We start from the raw sequence: 16,837 nt of genomic DNA, 5'->3' as shown, positions 1-16,837 counted from the left end.
CAGCCTTCCCGGTTCTTAGCATCAGTTTTCCTTATCACTCTACATTAACTTGTAGATAAATTAAGCATAAGTGTCTAAAATTCCAGCTGTGTTGCAAAATGCTGCTGTAAGGCTAAATTTTTAAGTCCAAGTAGTTTCATAATCTATGTGCAGCTATTTATGAAGGCAGCAGGAATGCTATTCTGACAGCCTAATTAAACTTCCAATAATGTCAGCAGGAATCTGATTGCAAAATGGCTCATTTTATAAACATCACTACTTTTATGACTGACAAAAATATGCACAATCAGGTGCCAGCTCCTTCACAAATACATATTTTACAACTTGTGCTGTAAATTGCTTCCAAGTACAAAACTCCAAGATGTTAAAAGCCTGTGCTCAATCCCTAAAAAATGGCACAGTTCATACAAAGACTTAATGGATTTTGCTCTTCTGCCAATTTCACATCCACGTAACTTCACTAGCTTCAGGAGTTACTCCCAATATATATATAATTTTACATCTAAATCAAGCCATCTCCTGTATATCATACTGAACTTGGGATTACACATACATTTAAAACACAAGTGAAATACAGGACAGATAAAAAATAATTGGAGCTTGCTTATTTTAAGATCACTGTGTAGTCTGTATGTATATCATAGTGCACATGAAGCACACATTTCTTCAGAATCTCCTTTTTAAGTTTGCTGCCCATTAAGTCTCTTTAAAACCGAATGGGCCATGAAGTACTGATTGAGTTTGAATAAAAACTACACTTCTAACTGGAAATGTTTCAGAATTAAAAAATCATAGATGACACCCCAGTATTTGAGGCAGTAATGAACCCTAAATTGAACCAGTTCCTCACGGTAGCGATTGCTGTGTGGATAGCCATTACTGCTGTTCCAATTATAGTACAGGTTAAAACAAAGTATTGAATGTTTTAGCTCACTCATGTATGACACAGATACATTTACAATAACTTTAAGTCTTGAGGGAAAACAGTCATTTGGTACTGACCAACTGCCCATACAAATAGGAGAACTTCCAGTAGTTCTGTATTGTCTCCTCTTCTTAGTTACTTCACAGAACCCGTTCAAAAATTTAGTGCCAAATTCTAATATTGGAGTCACTGTGCCTTTTCTGTCATCTCCATTAGGACTACTTAAAAATAATAGTCTCAATACAGCAGAGATGGAAAGATTTAATGAAAAGTCAGACCTCACAGTCCTCAGAACTTTAAGACAGTTTTAAAAACCTCTTAAGGAGTTGTGCCTTCTGATTTTATTAAAAATGAAGGTAACATCAAATAAAAAGCAAAACTAAAGAAGAATACATAGAACATTTTACTTTTGTCAAACCTTAAATGTAAAGTATGTTAAAAAAACATGGTTTGGAATTTCAAGAACAGGAATATAAACACATAATTCTATCCCAGAAAAAAATCCATGCAGGTGTTACAGTATATGATCATTCTCTACATCCACCGGTATGCGACAGCAACTTAATGTTATTAAATAGACACAGAGATACCATAGATTCATACAAATACCAGGGTCTTCTGGCCTCGGTTATACTGTAGACCAAGCACATCTGTTCTTTGGTAAGTGGAGCAGGCTCGTTTTCCTTTCCCATGCAGGACTGTTAGGAGGCCACATTAGCCACTCATCTCAGAAAATTACAACTCCTGTAAACATAGTCTGGGCTACTTTTGTCACAAGAAAACAATATTAGAGGCAGTATCAGAGGTATAAATGCCAAGAAGTTAAAGATATTTATTCCTTGTGGTGGCTGTTTCAGGAAAAAAAAAATCCAAACTCTCTCCTTCTCTATTCATTGTTTAATCTAAGTAACATTTATACTCATATGCAAAGGTATTTTGATAGATGGGAATGTACACATGCACACTTTCAGTTTAAATAAAGAGACCTTGTGTGGAGAATGGCAATCTAAAGGTAACATGACTTGAAGGTATTCCTATAATAAAGTTTAAAGATTTAGTAAACTGGGACATTACAAATCCAAAAAAGTGTTTCTAGATTTTTCTTATTCCCTTTTTCAAGACTGACAGAATATACATATACAGGTTGACATTTTGATTTATCCAAAACAATTTTCACTTCGCTCAGTTTGCAAGTCCTATTGACTAAAATGTAATATCATTCACAACAAAATATTTTCAGTAAGTGAAACAAAAAGCAAAGAAAACCAAACTAAGCTCAGAAGCTAAGTGGTTTAGAAAGCCTGGTAACATCTATGTGTGCATAAGTGTGTCTAATTTTTTATACATTATATATATAGACACACACACACATATATACACACACACGTGCGCACATGCGCACACGCACACACACATTTGTAACCTGCAGTGAAGATCAATCTATTTTCTAATAAGGAACAAAACACATTATTTAAAAATGTGGCTAATTTAACAAAACAGAGAAGAAACTGCTGCTATCAAAATATACAATTTGGATTGCAGACTAGAAGGCTAACAACATTAAAAAAATAGTTTTAAGCAAAACCCCTTTGCTTTTGAATAACAACAGGTATCAACCTGCCATAGCATGAAGCATCCAAACAAGATTTTATAAAAAGTTTAAACTGTAACCCTTCTTCATTTTGAAGTTCTTGACACATCATATAGTGCGAGCTCTGGTCTCCAAACTGGAGCCTCTTTCACTTTTCTCAATCCAAACTCCAGGAAAGAAATGGCAGCTGAAGGATTCAGAATCTCAAGTGAGATTTGTGCTTTACCATATACCTGAAAAAAATTAACAGAAGACAACATTACTACTCTTTGGAATTTATAGAAATTTTACTGTCAGGAATAATATGCACGGACTTTGCTTAAACAAAATTGCTAGAGAATTAGCAAGTTGCCAAAAAGATGCTATGCCTTATATGCCATATAGCTCCGTATTACGCACAGTATTTTTCTCACTAAAAGACAGTCAGCTAAAGCCTTTGCTTTGAAGAAAATTCATGTTTTCCACAGCATCACACGACTTCCAACATTGGAAGACTCTTTTAAAGATAACTCTAGTTCATTCTGGGAATTCAGATACATGGTTTAGCTGAGATTTTTAAATAACAAGCCATAGAAAGTTTGATGCTTAGAATTATTTTGGCAATTCCCATAGGATTTTTCTCTTTGTAAGTTCACTCAACCATTCAAGCAGTTTGCTGTGCCATCAACATGAAAAGATTAAACATTCACAAAATGCATGGGTTTCTTCCTTCCCTCAATATTGCTTCAACTGCTTCACAAAAAGAAAATTTCTTCTCTACAAGAAAAAGCTGTTGCGATGAACTTCCTGCTCAGAGCGGGTTCTGAACCACAAAGAAGCAGAGTGAGAAGCAACGCTGCTCTTCACATTGCTGCCGGTGCTGCTCCAACCCTCACTTCTCCTGCAAGACAGGGCTATGTCCTTGGAAAGCCTTTAAGATACAGAACAACCATGCATCCAAAATTCATTATGTGCCATATCGGTTTTGACTTCTTTCCTCATCTATCCAGTGCTGTGGACCCAAGGGCATCAGGATAATACTTCGTGTCTCTTAAGGTAGTTTCTCACCTCTTCTAGACTGTCATCTAGTGAGGTAGAGAGGGAAAGAAGAGCTCACAAGCTCAGACCTGCAGTCCAAGGGACTGGGGGAACAAAGGAAAACTAAACACCACCTACCTTGTTCTCCATTCCTTTCCTTCTGCCTAAAGGGAGGTGGGGAGTCATGGTACTAATCCATTAATCATAACTAGCCTTCCTTTAAATCCATGCATATTACACTGTGGAGATTATTTATAGTTTATAATAAAATATAGTGGTATATATTTAACTGTATAATCAGGCAGAAATCTAAACAAGTATTTTCAAGCTAAAACATAATTCAGATGTCTAAGTTGTATACAATTCTCTTCTTGCTGTAATTTTTAATTCCCACCAAACGTCATAAAATTGTGATCATAAAGGATTTTCAGCAAGAAACATACCTGTCCAAAGTTTCCCAGAAGCGTAGAAATACTGGCCTGTCCAAGTGTCTTTTGTGGTAGCTTAGTTCTAACACTGTTACATCCCATTTCTGCACATTTGGATCCAGACGTACTTCATCATATTTGAGATGAAAAGCTTTAACTACAGAAAACAGGAAAACATTTAGTGTACAAACGTGATGACTTTAGTGTTTAATTATTAGTCAAAGAGAATTCTTATCACACCCCTCTTTTTCAGAACAGAGTCTGAGAACAAAATTAATGAGCCCATCTCTTCAAAAAGTCAACTCGTTAATGAAGGTCACTGAGCTAAATATAGTGGTCAGTGGCCACACTCAAGCTCTCATGCTATTAGAGGTTTAAGTGAAAGGGCAGCCCCTATTTCCAGATACAGAGATTCCATGAGAACAGCAGAACACCATTGCCAACTCAAGCATATTTTCTTAGGGAAACAAAGATGTTTCTGTAAACTATTCAAGAATTTTACAAAACCCCACAAATTTCTGAGACCATTGAGAAGGAAACCTGGCTATTTGCTCAAAGTTTGTGTAGAGGACTGAGAGAATGCCAATGTAACCATGAAATGCCACATGAAGCATTCTGAGAAATTTAGTAACTGTCAGTTTCCCTGATCAAGTGCTCAGTTAAAAATGGTAAAATGTTAACTCTTGGGAAGTACTGTCATGTGAATTATGTAAAGCCTAAGTATTAACACAGGGAGTATTAACATCTTCTTGTGATTCTTGATTTTCTTAGCCAAATCATAGTTTTGACATAAACCAGTGCAACGTATTTAAGTCTTGTACAACTCCTATCTGGTAACCATTTTAATGCATTGTGGAAACTAGTTATTTCTAATGCCACGGTCATATCTTTTCCAGTACTACACTCTTCATTTATTTCTTCCACAAAATCCACCAAGAATTTTGGCCAAATGCCTCAAATAAATTTTAAAATAATTAAAAAAAAACAAAAAACAAAAAACAAAAACAGTCCCCTTTTCCAGGTCAATTTATAAAATGATGTACCTTGGAGCTTTCTAGAAAGCTCCTATCTGAAATTTGCTTTTTTTTTTTTCCAATTAACAATCTAAAGAAGTGATCATCTGGCTTGTACCATTGTCAGATACATTTCCTAGCTTTGTGAATGAAAACTGAGAATACATATAAGTTATCTTTGCTATACAATGTTGTATATTTCAAAGTAACTCCAAACAAAGCACATAAAAATATACTGGGGCTATGCATTTACAGAAAAATTAATCAACACCTGACAGAGTGCAGGGCTATGCATTAAGGTTAAATGATATTCAGCAGAAAAAAATCCAATTCTGAATCTGAAACAAATGAGTATTAAAGCACAATAATGTGCTCTAGCAGCAAGACCTTTAAAATGATATTCAAAAACTAAATATTTGTTCATTAAAGTGACATCATTCAAAATGTAATCTGAAACATTCACTTGCAGATACAAAAATAAGCTTGTTTGCTATGCGAACATTAAACACTCAGACAATGTGGAAAGAAAACCAAGGAGAACAATTGTAGAGACTCAGGTAGCAAAACGCTATGTGAAAAAGCAACTGAATAAATAAAACCATTTGGCAGGTTCTGGTCCAATACAAATTTTATTAAGGAATTCTTTGTGGTAAGCTACCTGCTTGTTTTCCAAAACAACAGTGATAAGCTTTGAATATTTATTAATCACTATAGAGCCAGTGACTTACATGAAGAAATGCAAACTGCGGATGAAACAATGAACTGCTACAGATCCCAGAAACCACATTTATGAAGACTATAAATATGGGCAAAGCAATAGCTTCAGGAAAAGGTAAACACATACAACCAGACTGATGTTGTTTGTGCTCTCTCCATTTACACTGTCATTAGGAAAAGCCCTAGAGATACTCTTATCAGGAAAAGATTTTAAAAATACCTCACTTTGAAACAACATAATGTATTTCTAAAAAAGAAAAAAAGTCCATTTCAATATATCTTTATGAGTCAAGTCAGAACAGATGTCCCCCTTTCACTTGAAAAACATAAGAATTTGTACACCTTCAGACTGAACTACACAGGTTATGATTTTGATCTTTTGGCACAGTGAAGACTTAAAAAATGTCAAAGCATGTCATAACAATTCCTGTGGCCTTCTATACATTTATATATATATAATTTTAAAATAGGAACTTGCATGTAACCACTAGCTCGACCCTAACTATTTAACAGCATTTTCCTTCGTTTTATTTTGAAGTGTTATTTTATTCTTTCATTAGTCTCTTTTGTTGAGCTCTCTCCTGTGGTGTATTTTTTCTTTTACACTGGCCTTCAGGCTCGTTCACTCTCAATTCTCCCTTAAGCAACTCATTCTATTTTCTCATTCACAGACACACACCCTTAGCCTTCTGTCCAACTGTTTTATTCTTCTTGCTCCTTACCAAACTAGCATTCTCCTTCCAGCTTCTACTTCACATCCCAAACATGTACACACATAAAACCTGATCAAACTTGTTTCCTCATCACGATGATTGGAAGATGACAGACTGAACTAGACTGGTTTTGTTTTTTTTGTTGGGGTTTTTTGGCATTTGTGTGTATGTGTAGGTTTGGGGTTTTTTTTAATTTGTAGCTCAGAAACCACTGGACACTATAAAAAGGCTTATTTTCTAAGACAGATCCACAACAAGGCAACAGAGAAGAGAAGCTGACAGTTTCTTTAGATATTATCACACACCTTACAGTCAGAAGAGTGCAAGAAAAGTGCAGCACATGTCAAAGCAACTGGGCATAACTCTCATAACTGAAAAAACCTTTTCAGATCTAACCAGTGGTAACATCTAGCTCACAACTTAGAAGTATTTGTTTCTTACTAAACTTTCAAGTTTTTGTCAGACCCCAGATCATATTTGCAAAGCTTTCTCAGCAAAATACTACTGTTCAAAGTAGTAATGAAATCTGAAGACAGACTGTAAACCTGTTATCTATGAAGTGTTATAATTATATTGTCTTTCACCTTTTTTTTTTTTTTAGAAGCTTGGAAAGTAAATTTATACACTAGCTATTTCTGAACTTCTTGTAAAGATGACAGCTGTGAGAAGAACTCTGTTGCAGAGGGGACATCAATACTTGCTATCTGTGCAAAGATCTAAGTGCCTCTTCCCAATGACCTGAACCCAACAGCACTTTTCCAGTACTTTGCCATATGCATAAACACACCACAAAATCCAAACAGAGTAACAAACCCACAAACACTAAAAAAACAAAACCAAAACCACTCCCTTACTTTTTGCAAAGATATCCACAGGTGATCCATCCGGCAAGAGCCAAGGCCAGCCTTTGAACTGCCAAGCAGGACCCTGTACAAACACTGCCACCACACGATCCCTGCAAACAGAGAGATGGACATGCTGATGGCCCTGAACATTTAAATTACAGGTTTTCTTAAACAGGGAACATACTTCAGCATAGTTCCTTACTCTAGTAACAGCATTATAGCATATCTAGCAAACACACCTCCAGCACAACTACTTTTTCTCTGCTAGGCAAGAAAAATTTCACGTGACATTTTTGGACTTGTAGCTCTGTCCCTTTGCAGAATGAAGCTCTGTTTTGTATGTTACATTTGTAAGAAGTCAATTTTTCTTGCTGGTCATTAGTATTTTGCTTTTAAAAAGTGCCACAACACTTTGGAGATCATCTTTTATGATTAACACTGTGATCTGAGATGTATGAATTTAAAAGCCTTTATTCTGAACACTGTTAACCTCAGTTCTCAAAATTTATTAGAAGAGACAGCTGCTAAATTTCATACTCTGGTTGCAAAGTGCATCTTTTATTGTAAGGGTAAGTAACCACTACCTGCGGTCCAAGAAAACAAATTTGTGATTAAGTTGAAGCTTTTATATTAACAAAATTAAAAAAAAAAAAACACTTTGAGAACAAATGTCCTCCCACATCAGGTCTATCTTTTTCTTGAATATTTATCATCTGCCCATGGTTCCTACCTACTGCAACAAATAATCACCTCTCTAATCTATTCCCCAAATTTAGTTCATCATATAGTCTATCAAACCCAAATGGAAAAGAATAATAAAGGTGGGGTGGAGGTTTGTTGTTTTTTTTGTTTGTGTTTTTGTTGTTTTTTTTTCTTTGTGTGTGTTTGTTTGTTTTGGGGGGCGGGGAGAGTTTGCTTGTTTGTTTATTTTTGTAAGACAGACTAAAGCTTTGCCATTTAAAATGATGTTGCAGGTTTTGTAACAGCTAACAGAAAAAACCCAGCAGCAACATGTTAATTTCTAGGTACTATTATCTGATTCTCCCTTGGATAAAAACAAGCTGAAAACCCACACCGCTTCATCTCTTTGGTCAGAAGCACTTTAGGAATCATTTAGGTTTGATCATTAAACATTTAAAGTGATATTTAGAGCTTCAAAACCACAGATATCTGATTAGTTCAAGTTCTTAAAACAGAGTACAATTAATTTAGGAACAAGACCTTTTCAAGGTACTCCTCTCCATTAATATCTACTTTGTAAGTTACAAAAAATGTCACCCTGCATGTCTAAAATATTCACACTTGTGGGGAATAAGTAAAAATGTTGCCTAATTCATTACATCAAATAACAAAAAGATGTTTCTCCAGAATTTTACTGCTCAAAGAAAAATGTGTTTTCGTAGCATTGAAGAATGGGTTTCCTGCATTCTCTTCAAAGGAAAAGCCTTCTGTGATCTCCTTTCCCGGACTGGGGCTCTCCCTTCACAAGTCAGCTGCCAGCATTCAATGAATCTGATTCAGTACTGAAACCACAGTTTAGTCTCTACTTTCTGCTGTGTTTTCCTTCTTTCTTTCTTCAACTATTGAAAAAAGTTAGAATGCCAGATGCTGAAGGCCTGCCAACCTATCTTTCTAATAGATCTCATTCAGAATGCAGACGAGAGAGCATTTTTCTCTCAGAGCACATTTCAATGACTCGTCCACTACAGCATCATGAATAGGAAAACTCATCTGAATATTCCTATTTGAATTTCTGAAACTTTTCAGGCAAACTTTATATTAAGTTGTGCTGCTCATACTGTTAAAAAGTAGAGTGCTGGATTTCTTAATAAATTATTTTAAGGAGTTTAGTGTAATAGTATTTTCACATGAATAAAAGACTCCTATACATTTAACAATCAAATCCATTCTTTTATCCATATCTTAACTTTCTATGCAATTTAGTAGAATTTTATTGGTCCCCCCCAAATTCTGCTTTCTCCTGATTTAGCAATTCTATGAAAGGGAAATTTATTTTACCAGTCTTGTGGCATAAGTTTCAGAGGTTGGTCTACTACTCGATAAGGTACAGTGACGCTGACTGTAGTTCCCCCCGGCTGTATCTGGTCCTTCCTTCTCTGTATTAGCGTTTCATTTTCTCGTTGACAGCCTTGTTTTTTCTTTTCATCCGATGGTACAAACCTTGGGGAATAAAGACACACTCAGTAGACAAAAGCAATTTATTTGATGTAATCAGCAGGAAAAGTAACAACTTTATCAGAACTTCGCATTATTGGCAACAGCCACTGAAGCTATCTCCTTTTCATTGTGCCAAGCCTCCATCACCTACTCATCCAGAACAGCAAAAGACGTCAGAATAATACTTCATAAGCGCTTTATGATAAAAACAGCCATACTAAAAGGTCCTCTGCCCCTCAAAACTACAGCCAGACATGGTCTTACACACTAAAGGCATTCCTTGCCAACCTTACCCAACACATGCACGGACAAGAAGCCAGATCCCAACCTGCTGAGCAGCCAGAACTCATTCGCTTTAGTGGTGGAGGGTAACGTGGGGCAGCTCAGGCACTAAGAAACAATTGCTTCCTGGAGCAAATTTTAGAACTCTTGCTCTTGAAGCCATCAGAATTATGTCTTTTCAAGATAGCTGGGATTAAAAAGGTTTTGGAGTAAGGTTTTATTTGTTTGGTGATGATAGACTATCAATGATTCATCTGGTTACTATGATGTATGGATACTACAATTCTGGATTTTTTGTTTTCTGAGTAGGTTCTCTCACAGATTAAGTGCTCGGAAAACAAGGATAACGTGAGCCTCATGTCTTATGTAATCTCTGTATGACAAAAATAAATGCTTAAGAAGTAACCCCCCTGTTGCCCCCCACAAATGAATTACAGATCTTGTATTTTCAGCCCCATACCCCCTAAAAGGAAAAAAAAAAACCAAACCCAATTCCATTTCAAGAGTCTTCTCTTTATGGTGATAATAAAATACACAGAACAGTTCTCAAAATTGGCATCATAAATGTAAGAGTAGTGTAAGCATTTTTACTGATGAATCTCGGTGGATTTTATCAGAAGGAGAGATAACAAAATCATGCATTTGATAGAACTAAAACTATGTCACGAAAAAGTCAGCTGGTGTGACCAGTATCACCTACCAGACCAAGAAAAGAACAGAACTCAGACCCACGTTCTCCTAATATTCTATTCAGAACCACCCAGCTACATGACTGTTTGCTGCTGACATTTAATTCCCTAAGCTTCCAATAAAAACAAACACTATGTTTCACTTAACTGCGAAGTTATCAGGAATATTGGTGCTACATTTTAAAAGCACAGAACTCTACATAATTGGTAAGACTTCTCTTCATTATAGTACAGATGGTGCTTTTAAAAAGCTTACTACATTTTCAGGGTAAGTTGTTTCCACTATTTCTATTTGTTCTCTTCAACCTACTTCTCTTTGAATACTTAAAACTGATTTGAATGTGCTTAAATAGGCGGACTGCACTTATTATTGCTGGAAAAGTAGAAAACAGGAATGTAAAATGAAATATGAACAAAAGCTCATTATTCGGTCAACCTGAAAATACTAGTTTTTGCAAACATCTTGTATCCAATGAGAAAATGGCATTGGGGGGCAGTGGGGGAAACCCACAAACACACATTTTAAGGCAGCACACTGAAATAGTCAATAAGTGTTCAAGCAAAACTATTTTACTTTCCTAATGTAAGTAAACAGATGAAGCCCGTTTATACTGTCTATGATTTAACAGTGTTTCAAAAGCAGTCACAACCAACTTCTGAAGTGTCCAAATGCATACAACCACATTGAAGAAATAAAAAAAACCTCTGCAGATGACTAGGAATTAAAGTTGAGTAGTATTGCAAATACAGAAAAAGCATTACAGATGTTAAATTGTAAGGTATAAATTAAATTAGGCTTATCTGTCTAGCACATGCAAAACAACACCTTTCTAAAGAAAATACAAACAAAAAAGCTATACAGGATACACTGGGGAAAGTGAGAATATCATAAAAAACCCATTAAGATAGTCATTCACTAATAAAATAAATGTAAATATTAACTGATTTCTATTTACTTAACTACCACAACCGACTGAAATATGCAATTGCGTTCAACAAAGTTCTACTTTGGAAAAAGCCACCGAACGTTACATCAGAATTGAGTATTTCTAGTCAGGTGGTAATTTAAAAACCCAGACACGAGGTACAACTTTAATCATGAGCACGCCTAACGGCCTGTCCTGCCCACATGTTGCAGACTTCATTTTACCAATAGTAACTGATAGGAAACAGTGTTTTTTAACTTAAAATGAGTATTTTCTTGGTAGTCTTGAGCTTTTAAGAAAACCATCCATGAGTTTCTCTTCACCCATCATAACTAAGGGATCTGGGTTGGAATGATGGAAATAATTGTTTGGTTTTTAATAATTTTAAAAATTACCCAAACCCCACCCTCAAATACCTTTTACCTAAGTGGCAAGGTCTATATGAAAAGCCAGGATCACCTAAAACAATGGAGAAAAATTTTCATTTTTATTATGTCCCATGCACTGAATGAGAATGCGACCAATGTCGACACTCAGAGGCAATATTGCTGTTCTACAAAGAGTCTGGCAATTTCACCACTATATCTGAGACCCTTGGAATCCGGCTCATCAGGAATTCTCGATTCTGCTTCTGGCTTTAAATGTTTCTGTGTTTAAGAATTCATTTCAACACTACTTCATTGACAATTTCTCTCCATTTCACAATCGGCTAGAAACTGTGTTACAGCCATTAAGGCACCATTTGGTTGTGCCTCAGTTCTGTATCTTTTGGACTACAATAGCTTCAGTTTTATTTACTGTAGAAAACAATGTTTTTGAACACATTTATCCACAACCGAACATCAAATATCTTGCTATCTGAACTTTCTGAAGCACAAAAGTAACAATGAGCAAATTCACAAGGGACAGTAGAGAAGATGGTTGCCATAAAGAAAGCATTGAAGGAAGTGCTCACGTATCTGTACACACACAGAGCACAGGAATAAATACAGCTTACAGAAAGTTTATGAAATATATGTTTGCATTTCTGGGAACCATTGACTCAGTAAGTATAATAAAAGCAATGTGCTCAAGAATTAAGAATCAAAAGAAATTACCATATGATTATAAATATAATCATGGCTTACTCCATCACTACCTGGACATAAAAGACAAGCTTAACAAAACTGATTATTAAAGAAAACAGCAACCCACCCCCCCACCCCCCCCCAAAAATCTTCTCTTGGGAATTGTTTCCCACAATACTATAGCTGGTGGCTTAACTACACATTTGTACTTGCCACCTTTTTAATCATCCAGTACACTAGAAACCTGACTGTGAGGGAGCTTACATTTTCTGTTGCTTCTCTAGATTACTATTCTTTAGTAAAAACAAAACGTAATCCCATATCACCTTAGAATCCATTTTTATACCTCTACTAGGAAATTATTAGTACTCAGTTCTCTCGCTGTTAATTGCCAAAATCATTATTCGCATAAAAACGGGAATACTCTCTCACTTTACAAAGAGAGTAGGTCCCTTCTTAAGATAACAGGCAAGTGATGGAACAAGATCAATTTATGGGAGGTAACTGGGAAGATAATGAACTGCCAGAGCTGCTCATGCCTGGGTTCTACGTTCCCATCAATTGCCACCATTAACTCCAAAGCACTTCCACCGAGCTCAGATCAGCACTTTGCGGCCCCAACTCAGGCACACTGAAAAATGCACAAACAGAGAATGAGGCAACTCCAATGCTCGACAGCAACCGCAATCACCGTGATATACATTTGATTATGTTTAGAACTGGAGACTTATTTTTACAAGCCTCTCAATATTTTTGTTAGATTACAGTATCAAAAGCTTCATACACCTATTTTTGCAGGAGAACAAAGCTTTTTTTTTTTAAATACATCACCCTGGAATCTGACAGAGTTTGCTCAATATCAAAGCTGGATAAATATCAGTGAGTTGCCTGGCCACATATGGTGAAACATCATGACTAAAAGCATCATCACCATCAAAATATATAATCATCACCCAATCATTTACATCTGCCTGAGATAATCCCTGCCTTGCTTTTCTTCCATGTAAACCAGCATTGCCTCTGAAAAGTCTAACTTCAGATACTCTCAAATACTTAGTCTGAAAAGCCAGATTTTATACAATAATCATGATCGCCAGTGTTGCTTTCGGATAGTGAATAAGAATAAAGTGTATTATATGAAATATTTTTAAGTGGCTTGACAATATACCATAAAGTATTGCAGTTCTGATTTTCATTCTACTCATAACAGTTTTCCTGCTTTCCATATTCACTGCCTCAAAAGAGAGCATAAAGTTAGTGATGAATTAAAGATGCTAAGCAACATACAAGTGTCAGCCAAATTTGGCAGGGAAAAAACCCCAACATCCTACAGAGCTATGAACTAAAATGTTGATATAATTAATTATTTTCATTCCTTGACAATGGAATCCAATGCCTACCATTGTACTGGATGAAGACTGTCCTGTTAATTTTACAATAAACAATTTAAAATATCTGCCTACCATATCACAATTACTTTTCCCATACCCAAAGTGACAATGAGTTGCAGTCCAGTTACTTATTGAAAAAAAAATCCATCATCCTAGACAAAAACTATATTAAAAGACAGGAGTTCCCAGCTATGACTGTAAGTTTGATTTTAAGTGGTTTGATATATAATTATGATATTAGTTATAATTATATTCAGCTAACTTTGTTCCTTACTTTAAGAAGTATTTAAAGAGAGGGCATCACAAAAGTTGGTTTTCTTTGTGAAACCCAAATATTCATTCTTCTTTATCACACATTTTAGAGAACTCTGCTGCCTCACATATCTGGCAATGAAGAAAACGCTGCCCTGTGACCAGCCCACGTGACACGGGTGTCACAGCTGCCGAACTCCAACAGTCCTGGGGGTCTCATTCTCCCAGGATTCCACTACATTTCTCAGCTGCCTCCCCTGCAACAGCTCTTGCTCTTCCAGCTCCAAAAACCCTTCCTCCTTGTGCTGTATCACTGATCTCCTCTGATGGCTAAGACAAGCAGGCTGATTGCCTCTAAAAATAAAAGAAATTCAAATCTACCTGAATTTTCTTCAGCAGGGGTAAGGGATGGAGTATTAATTTGGGTATATTTTTTCTATCTGGACAATATTTCTTTATTCCAAAACTTGTGACAATGACATGTTGTCTTCCAAATCTCTACTCTTCTGTCAAATTTAGCTGAAAGTAGGGAATGAGTTAAAGGTGGTGGTGACTTAAGAGGCAGAAATTGGAGAAGTGTTCTTTCCTTGGAAAACCATCACATCTCTATCAATCACACTCTACATCAAGGCTAGTTCTACATCACATACCTGAACAGTAAAAACAAATCGTGCAGCCATTCCTAAACAAACTACTACTTCAATAAATTCGAATGCAAAAAAACCACAGGCCAGGTGGCATATTTTATAGAAGAGTGATAGAACTGTCATGGCTAAATTAATATTTTGCTCTCCTGAATTGTGCTACTGAACTTCTGATTCCTTAACATACCTTGCTTCTTGCCTTTGTCTTTCATGCTTGTTAACTACATTGGTGTCCTCCTTTGAACCCTTGAACTGCATTTCCTTTTTTTCTGGATCGTGTTCTTTGCACTCTAACGATCAACCTCCTCTTTGGGCAAGTCTGAGAAGTTAACCGTAGTTCTGCCCCAACACAGCTAAAAACAGCGCAAGCCTCCTAGAACAGATATTCTTAGACAAGACATATAGGGGCTTTATTCTGTTATAGGTATCCCTGTACCAGAAAGTTGCAAATTACACAGCTGTAAAATCCAGGGCTTGCAGGTGTGAATTTTTTTCTTAAACATAAAAACCCACACAAACAAACATCTTCTGTCAACACAATTGTATTAATTCAGTAACTGCCTGCACATTAAACTGTAACGTTAAAATCCAGCACTCTCTCCCACTAAATATTTCAGAAGAGGCACCAAGAGCCCAGTACTCTTACTGGTTCTTTGATATGTAGCAGTAATCTAGGAACTAGAAACAGCTGGAGATCACAAGGCACCTGGTATCTCACAGCACAGTTTTAAAAAAATTCTAGGGTGACTCCAGTGAAAGCTGTAGCACCACAACAAGGACAGCCTATTTTTGAAGAAAAGCAGTGTATAGTCTCAAGAAGTAAAAGCAAAGTGCTGAAGGTGGAATAAAAAAAAAGAGTGCTCCATTTTTTGAACATACCATTGCAGACAATCCATAGCAGTGTATTTCCCTATGAAAATGACTGCCTGCTTCAGAAAAAATAACTTGTATTAATAGATGGGCAACTCTACATACCATGATCTGTTGGACAAACAGAAAGATGGTTGGGTTTTTTGTTTGTTACTGTTGTGTGGTGGCTGGGTTTTGTTTGTGGGTTTTTTGGTTGGTTGGTTTGGTTTTGTTTTACCATTATAGTGAATTTTATCTTACCATAATGGAAGTGTTGCAGTGTTGGTTGCATTCAGCCATAACAAATTATACCTTAGAATCAGATGTGAGTGCAACAAACAAATTTTAGCAACTCATATTTCCCCGAAGGAATTTGTGTCAATACTTAATGACAATTCTTTATTCTTATTTTTATTGTATGTGAACTCTAAAAAACTGCTCTATTTACACAACCAGCTGACCTGCTCAGCCAAGACAGCCCATTCACCTAAAACAGAGGCCACCCTCTGGTCCCCTTCTTTAGGATAACTGTGGTCATTTCCCAAAATATTTTCCAAGCTTCTTGAACACATTGCCCTTGCTCATCCTCTAAGTTGCCTTCCATTATAAAGATTTGTTGATGGGTTGCACATGTTATATAAAAAAAAAAACCCACCAGGAACATGACAAATGGTACTTTAAGACTTTCTTCTCAATCTGCCCATTTGGCCAACAGGTCACAACTGTGCAAAATCTCTGAAAATAAGGTTTTGCTTTTTACCTATAATTCAGTAAGTGCTAACTTCTTTTATACTCTGGTTCGTAAAACAACTTGTCATAAGACAGTAGATATTTTCTCTTGCTTAATTACGAATTTGGTACTAGTATACTTTTGTATGTGAAAACAGTTTTTTATACAGTATGTTCTAATCAGCTACTTACTTCAGATCTTGCAGAAGGTCCTTTGCGTTAAGCATTGTTATTAAAGAGGTCGTGGCTGCTGGAATAATGATTATGGGAGTTCGAGATCCTGTAGAGATAATAAAGTTACATTTGACTGGTTGTGGGGGGTTTTTTATTGTTGTTGTTCTGGTTTGGGTTGTTGGGATTTTTTTTCCCCCTTTTTTCATTAAAGGAACTATACAGAAAAACAAAATTCTTGTTTAACAGATCAAAATAAGGGAAAAAAATATTCAAAGAAAAATGTAATACGTCTTTTCTAAACTGAAGGTTTTAATTCCCCAAGAAAACATATGCCCCTGTATCAGGAGTGTTCAAATACGGGCAGAGCCCATATTTAGCAAAACAGAATGCTGTCTGCATTCCACTGC

General features: G+C 36.1%; 1 protein-coding gene across 1 annotated transcript in view; it reads right to left on the bottom strand.

Moving 5' to 3' along the window:
* Window positions 1-1,166: 1,166 nt before the first annotated feature.
* Window positions 1,167-16,837, bottom strand: part of CDC73 (cell division cycle 73) — a 107,237-nt gene continuing 91,566 nt past the window's right edge. Inside the window, exons 13-17 of the mRNA XM_082052982.1 lie at window positions 16,449-16,536; window positions 9,269-9,430; window positions 7,259-7,359; window positions 3,977-4,118; window positions 1,167-2,749 (exon numbers count right to left, since the gene is read on the bottom strand). Of these exons, the coding sequence (XP_081909108.1) occupies window positions 2,713-2,749; window positions 3,977-4,118; window positions 7,259-7,359; window positions 9,269-9,430; window positions 16,449-16,536 (530 nt within the window). The 3' untranslated portion in view covers window positions 1,167-2,712. The remainder of the gene's footprint in view (window positions 2,750-3,976; window positions 4,119-7,258; window positions 7,360-9,268; window positions 9,431-16,448; window positions 16,537-16,837) is intronic.

Source organism: Streptopelia decaocto, assembly GCF_964273445.1.
Source record: "Streptopelia decaocto genome assembly, chromosome: 5".
Taxonomy (NCBI): Eukaryota; Metazoa; Chordata; class Aves; order Columbiformes; family Columbidae; genus Streptopelia; species Streptopelia decaocto.
This window is presented reverse-complemented; position numbering and strand designations above follow the sequence as displayed.